The following is a 7,750-nucleotide window of genomic DNA, read 5'->3' as shown; positions in this document are numbered from 1 at the left end:
AAACCTCTAAAGGCCAAATAAACACATACATTTCAAATATTTCCTGTTTTAACAAACCTCAATATTACCCTTGTTGTCATTTCAGTCTCCTGAAATAAGAACCATGACTACTACATAATTATTGGACTAAACATTAACTGTATTATTTCTAAATACAAACTACACTCAATGTATTTGGGTAGTTCGCTGAATATGTGGTTTTTAAGGCTTGATTCTATTCTTGATTCTATCTGTTTCTCTCTGGTAAAGAGTCCAAATACCAGCTATCAGAAGGCATACATATACATATACATATATATATATATACATATATATATATATAAACATATGCAATTTGAGGGTGGTTACGCCTAATTGAGAGGTCATGAGACTACACTTAAAACCAGGGCAATAACTTTAGTAACTTGAACTCAATACACCATAGCCACCACCACTAAGAAAAGCTAAGGACCTACAGCTCAAATCAAGTACTGCAGGCCCTAGAAGTATTGTGGTTTGTTGATCTACTGATCTGAAAGATCTAGACAAAGTGCAATTAGTGGTCAGAAGTAAACTAACCTGGGCAGGCTCATGAAAGTGAACCTTCCTGATGCATCCTGAGAACATAGGGCATAAACACAGTCAGTGTAGGCAACGGCTTTCTATTTTTCTCACAAAGTCAGGAGAACCCATGCATGTAATTTAGACAGGATTTCAATGACGGCTAAACCAAAAGGCTTATGTCAGCAGAGGGTCAATCGTCATGAGAAATCCAGATGAAATCACCACTACATACTCAGGAAAGCAGCATGGCCTTTTCGAAAATATCACCAGGCTGAATCTAAAACTGCAACAGGTATATCAAGTCACAGCCATGGACTCTAGAAGCTGATCAATGATTACTCACATGTCTATCATTATCAAATCCCCATAAAATGGCAATCTTCTGAAAGCATTCCTTTCTCTTCCACCCTCTTTTAGAAGATATAATGAAATACTGACCTTCATGTATTTTAACCATTTATCTTGGGGGGTGGGGAGGAGGGGCTCTCCTATGTAATGCCTCCTACTGTAATTTCAACTAAAGTGTATTTTTTGTTTTCCCTATTTTGTACTAGCTTAACCAGAGGTCTTTGGCGGGGAATCGTGGATCCTACTTATGTTAAAGAAAGTGGTAAGGCAAAATGGCAACTTCCAGAGTCTTCAAGTAAACAAAATCCCTGATATAACTGGAAAGGAATATGTAAATTGGGGACAGTAAAAAAAACATCTATGACAACTTTGTCTTACACCTTAGAAAATGTGCTTTGGCTCTGAAGGCTCTTTAAGGCACGAAACCTGGTAGACAGCTTTTATTGGTGGCCTGTACCTCTGATTTAGATAAGACAAAAATACTATTAACATATAAATAACAATAATAATGTTGTTAAGAGCCTGAAACCACTGGGTGAAGTTGCAGGAAAAAATCCAAATGGACGAACATATTCTATGTGTAAATATCTGCTACTGGTATAAAAATAAGTAAAATGTAGTTTACACAGTGCAAAAACTATTGGAAAAATGCCTCTGGAACAGACTTGACGTCATGGTAGAATCACAGTGCTGTCTCAAAAATTGTTAAGGCTGAGGGCTGTCCACTGGAAGCATTCATAACCACCTGGCCATTGTGAGTAATATCTGGATAATTCCTCTTGAAGTACACCTAAAAAAAAAAGGACAGGTATAAAAACATGTTTAAAAGTTTTCAAGTCCTCCTCCCTAAGGTAGTGCATTTCTCTGTTCGCTTTTCATATGAAACAATCAATCATATCACCAGTGCAGACACAATATTAAAAACCAGGGATGTATTTATTCTATGGAGGAAGTAGCCCCCATTAAAACCCTCAGTGGAGCTGGGCTTAATGCCAAACAACCTGTAGATCCACTACAGTTCTGATCATTCTGATCCACAGATATGCTTTACCAGTACATTAAATTGATAAGCAAAAATCATCTTACTGACTCAAAGCTTGGGGATAAATTAAAAACAGGGTGACAAAGAAGCTGGGAAATCTAGCGTCTACACGAGGCTTTCTCATTTTCACACATAAAATGAGCACAATCGATTTGGATGTTAATATCAGGTTGTAATCCCTATATTTTATAAACTCTGATTGACAAGCATTGAAATGCTGGCGTATATGTATGAAATATCCTGGCGTTTAATTTGTGCGGCAAAGCAGTTATAGGGCCTATAGAAATGTGATCTGTGGATAGTGGGTCCCAAGAATGAAAAGAGAATCAAAAGCTTTAACAATGACTCAACCAAGCAACTTCTCTAAAATGTAAGATGATACCAAATAATACGACAGTTCTTTGCCAGGCCTTTGAGTTCTTGAATTCTACCAATTTCTAGCTGAACTGGAAGAGATACAGGTTTTCTGATAAATGTATAATCAGAACACAAAGGAAATGAAATGCTGTCAAGTTTCTCTGTTCCACAATCATTTAGTAGCTGTATCGTATCTTGGTTCCTTGACGGATACACATAACAAAATGAAATAATGTCAAGACTTGTGAGCTCTTATCTCCAAATGTGTTTAGGTGAAAAAGGGCTTCAAAAGTAATTTTTTTCCTCCAAGGAAGAATGTGAAAAGTTTTGTTTAAGTCTTTAAAACAGAAAATGTACCATCTATCCCAGGCTGACTCCTGTCACGTGCTGGGTCGCTTAGACACATGATTCTTACAAAACCTCACTCTAAGTCCATTTGTGGATGCTGTCAACAAAGTTATCACCAGAGATAGTGGGCTTCATATTTGAAACAGAAAAGCTCTGAGACACCTACCTACTTTCTTATTAGGTGTACTTTTTCTCTTATTGCCTGCATACTTGCTAATCGCAAAACCACACTGCATATGAAATGCTGTATATTAAAATGTCACTTGAGGGGAAAAAGAAGAAATTCTCCAAGAATGCTTGGACCCCACTGGGTAAAATCTGAAGCTATTTCCATTATACTGTAAGCATCTAAAAGTAAGGGTCTTGGGGGAGCTAACTGCATTTCATCTTCTGCCTCAATTTTTTAAAAAATTGCCACACTTGAGTTGTTATGTATTTATGTACAATACTGTTAGTGAAACTGAAAACAGCACTCCCTCAAAGGAAATTAATTTCAATTTCTAATGCTTGATATACCACCCCATCAACTGGTTCTTTTCTCCATACCACTTGTCAATGTCACTTTTTATTAAAAAATTTTATTATTAGCAATTTTTAACCAAAATGGTCTTCATTTCATGGTCTAAAATACTTGAAACTAAATGAAAACAAGCTTCCTGTGCATATAACCTCGTTGATTTGACCTTTCTCTCATCTGTTACCCTGGTGCAGCCCACACTTTGACAGTAGGAGAGAGAGAAGGCATCTTTTTCACAGGTCGGGTTATGAAGGGAGATGAGATAGCTGAACACTTGTTAGCAGAGTCCTTGTGGATGGGCTGAGCCTTGGATGCAGAAGCCCAGTCTCACCTCTCTCTTCTGGGACCACTGCTGACCCTGGAAAAATCATTTAAGCTCTCTCCACATCGGATGCCTGATTTGTGAAATGAGACAACGACCTACCTCATATGAACTAATTGATGGCTACAAACTGAGGATGAAAACAGGGTGAGCTAAATGTTGGGTGTGATTATGATGGTGCTCAGAGACATGGCCGCTTAGCCCACGGAAAGTAGCAGCATCATCTGGTTTGAAGAATGAAAACAAAACATCTAGGAGTCCCTTGGTGAATCTTTTGATTTTATCATTACAGTAGGGCAGGCTTGCAGTTAATACACAGTTGAATCAATAAATATAGTAACCCAAGAGGAAGTAACCCAGGGCTTCCCTCATAGCTCAGCTGGTAAAGAATCCTCCTGGTTCAATTCCTGGGTCTTGAAGATCCCCTGGAGAAGGGAAAGGGTACCCACTCCAGTATTCTGGCCTGGAGAATTCCACGGGGTGATAAAGAGTTGGACAGGACTGAAAGACTTTCACTTTCAGGAGGCAGAAAGGTAATTAAAAGACAACACTTTCTAACCTGTGACTTAGTTACTTAGGCCCTTCTGCCTCAATTTCTTGATCTGAGGAAAAACACTACCAGCTCAAAATGGTTTTAATGAAGATTAAAAAGACACAATGCCAAAACAAAGCTCAAATTCAGGGCAAGCAAAATGTTAAGACCAGTGAGTGTTGGGTTTCTTGAGACTTTTCATGTCCTGCTCGGGTTTGGTTAATTAGAGATCTTCCAATTTAGGTTGAAACAGTATTTCAACTCCAACTTGTAAACAAAGCTATAAACTCTCCCATGCATGGTTAAAGGTCAGCAATGGATGGTTCATAAATGTAGAGTTATGAGTCAAGACTCTGTCCATTCATTCTCACTGAACCGCATGGCCCTAGTTTAACCTCAGCAACTCTCTAACTCCATGTCTTTAAGTCAGGTCTAACGTTAGTACACGTCCTGGCAGGTGTATTATCAAAGTTATCTGGAGAATTAGAGAGGATTTCTTCTTTTCATTTAACAGGATTTTGGATTTCCTCTCATCCTCTCAGAAGGCAGGACACTGGAGATTAAAAAGTGAGCCCAATATATGATGAAATCAGGAATGATTTGAAATCGCAAATGGCAAAATATCTGAATGAATTGCCTTATGTAATTGGATCCAATGGGCTGCAGCCAGCCAGACAGAAGGTACCTAAAGAGAGCAGATCTGAGAAATGATGTGAGAGCAGGTCTCCAACTACCTGGTGAATTCTAAGGTGCCAATGAGGAATCATAGAAAATCACTGTCTGCCTAAAGCATGTCCTAGGTGAGGTCCTAGGACAAGAGAGATTCTGAAATACAATCAGCATTGTAGCTGCCCAACTCTACAGGTTAGGGAAAAGTTCAGGCTAAATAAATATGTACTCTCAGCTTCTCTCTCTCTCTAGCACACACATGCTCACTGTCTTAATCTGGGTCAGGGGGAAGGCTTCTATGTTTTTAACAGAGGGAATTCCCTTAACTCTGAAATGATGCACTAGTCACAAGTATCCAGCAAATATATGGTCTTAAAATAACAGAATTAAAAAGTGAGCAGTAGGAATAATAAGAAAAGGTAATATAATTTGTAAAACAGAAAAAAAAGGAAAAGGAACAGGATAAGCACATGATGGATGAAAGAAATACTCACTGAGCAGACAAATATTATGAAAAAAACAACATACTGAAAGAAAAAGTAGTAGGATAATCAACCTGTAAACAACAGAGATCTGAGTACAATAAAACATGCAATAGTAACAAAAGATGAAACATGACAAAGTGAAAGGGAAGATAAAGTAGGGAATGGAAAATTGGGGCTCTGTAACAACCTAGAGGGGTGGGATGGGAAGGGAGGTGGGAGGGAGTCTCAAGAGGGAGAAGACCTATGTATACCTATGGCTGATTCATGTTGATGTTTTGGAGAAACCAACACAATACTGTAAAACAATTATCCTTTAATTAAAAATAAGTTTAGAAAAGAGAAAGCAAAAGAAAGAAAAAGAAAAACCATAAATACTTTTTAGTCATTAAAAGAATGAGATAACTATACACATAGATAGTAATATTGAATGAAAAAAGGAATAGCTATCATCGTGCTTAAAAACAGGAAGGCCACATATGCACAAGTTCTTACTGGTAGACAGAACAAGTCAACAGAATAGCCAAAAATGGTACTGGGGCTCCACCCTGGGGGAGGAGCCCTGTAATGACAGGAATGGCAAAGTGACTTTTTAATTTATGAAGTGATTTTATAAATAAAATTTTAAAACCTATTATAAAACATAAGGTTTTTGAATTTTGTAGCATTAGATATATTATTTCTTTAAAAACTGATTATTAAAAATAAAATTTAATTATTTTCTGATGCTACTCAGAAGAATTGTGGGCACATTTTCTTATTGTTGGGAGGTAAGGGTTCAATATACATCCTTTTAAAAAGTGGTCCCACTACTTTAAAGAACACTATATTTTCAAAGCGCTTAAGCATCTGCTCTCTCATCTGATCCCTGTAATAAGGGAAGAAGCCGGCAGGGCTGTAATCCCTGCTCTACACACAGGTGAGGACCTGAGGATCAGAGACCTTGGGGGACACAAGGCCACATGGCTGCTAAGTGCCAACTCCATCTGTTCAGACTGGTCCAGGCTCCAAGATCTAGGATATGACATTTCATAACTTTGGGTTGTATCTGGTGATAACATGAATAGACAAAATGAAATTTGTTACATACTGGGAACACAGAAACTTCAAAAAACAAAACGAGAAAAAGAAAGAACAAACCCTCAATCAGGTCTGCTTCACACAGAAGAAAATGAATGACAGGCAATAATCCTTTGTTATGTGCTCAACTGGGTCCCCTCCAATTTTACATGTTGAAGTCCTAAATCCACCAGTCCCCCAGAATTTCATTTTATTTGGAGAAAGGGTCGTTAAAGGGGTGATTCACTTATAATGAAGTCATACAGGCGTGTCCTAATCTAACAGACTGCAGTCCTTATAAGAGGAGATCAGGACACAGGCACACAGAGGGAAGACCATGTGAGGACAGAGAGAAGATGGCATCTCCAAACCAAGGAGAGAGACCTCAGGGGAAGTCACCCCTGCCGACACCTTGCCCTCAGACTTCCAGCCCCCAGGGTTGGGAGGAAATAAGCTTCTGTTAAGTTGCCTACTCTGTGGTTCTCTCTATGGCAATCCTAGCAAACTAATGTGCCACTCAAGTTTATGTAGCTAATAGGTACTTTCTTTACTATTTCATGGATCATCTAAAAGGGTCAATCAGACAGTGAATCAGCTCGCCTGTACCAACATTTTCAGATGATCAACAACGAAGACAAAAAAAAAAACGTGACTTGGAAGAACCCTTTCGCAGATGTTGAGTTTTGTTTTCAAATGAATGAATTCTGTTAGAGCGAAAAGCTTGTTGACTCAGGCTAATCCTCCTGGTGTTAACAGCTCTGAAGTGTGCATTGATTTCTCATGCTTTTACATATTAAAAGTTGACAATCTGACAGCCTGTTCTCTTACGAGGACCAGGTATATGCAGAAATGATGTCAAGAAAATACTCAACTGGGATGGGAATCAGGATATGTATTTATGTCTTTCTGTAGAAAGTGAAAGTGTTAGTCACTCAGTCGTGTCCAACTCTTTTGGAACCCCATGGATTACAGCCTGCCAGGCTCCTCTGTCTATGGAATTCTCCAGGCAAGAAAACTGGAGTGGGTTAACAAGTCCTTCTCCAGGGGATCTTCCCAACCCAGGGATTGAACCTGGGTCTCCTGCACTGGGGGCAGATTCGTTACCATTTGAGGCACCAGGGAAGTGGTGTCTTTCTGTAAAGGTGACTGAAATCCAAGAGTAATGTTCTGTCATGCTATATGAACCCGGTATGATGGCCCCACTGTGGCTACCACGTGACAGGAGGAACAGTGTTCTCAGATTTGACACAGAACACAGTATCTAGGGCTGCACTCAGCCTCCCCAGCAACTCCCTCTCTGTGTTACCTGGACCAGCTCTGTGACCTTGGACGGGCACCTAACCCAATCTCATCATCTATGACCTGGCATACAAAGTAACCATCATCAGGATTAAGTGAAACCATACATGTGCAAACTCTGTAAAATAAATTATAAAAAAACTATGCAAACATGACTTACCATTAATACTAAGCAGGTGCAGGAGTACTAACCGAGGAATCTCTAATTCCTCTAAGGAGTACTAAATGAGGA

At 39.0% G+C, this 7,750-nt stretch overlaps 1 protein-coding gene across 2 annotated transcripts in view; it reads right to left on the bottom strand.

Annotated features, from left to right (window-relative positions):
- Positions 1-223: 223 nt before the first annotated feature.
- The window catches only part of ABCC4 (ATP binding cassette subfamily C member 4), a 210,803-nt gene continuing 203,276 nt past the window's right edge, over positions 224-7,750 (bottom strand). For both annotated transcript variants that reach the window (XM_043477571.1, XM_043477572.1), the window contains one exon: positions 224-1,681. In XM_043477571.1, coding sequence (XP_043333506.1) covers positions 1,574-1,681 — 108 coding nt within the window. In that variant the 3' untranslated portion in view covers positions 224-1,573. The remainder of the gene's footprint in view (positions 1,682-7,750) is intronic.

Source organism: Cervus canadensis, chromosome 9, assembly GCF_019320065.1.
Source record: "Cervus canadensis isolate Bull #8, Minnesota chromosome 9, ASM1932006v1, whole genome shotgun sequence".
Taxonomy (NCBI): domain Eukaryota; kingdom Metazoa; phylum Chordata; class Mammalia; order Artiodactyla; family Cervidae; genus Cervus; species Cervus canadensis.
Note: the sequence above shows the minus strand (reverse complement) of the source record. Positions and strands in the feature narration are given on the sequence as shown.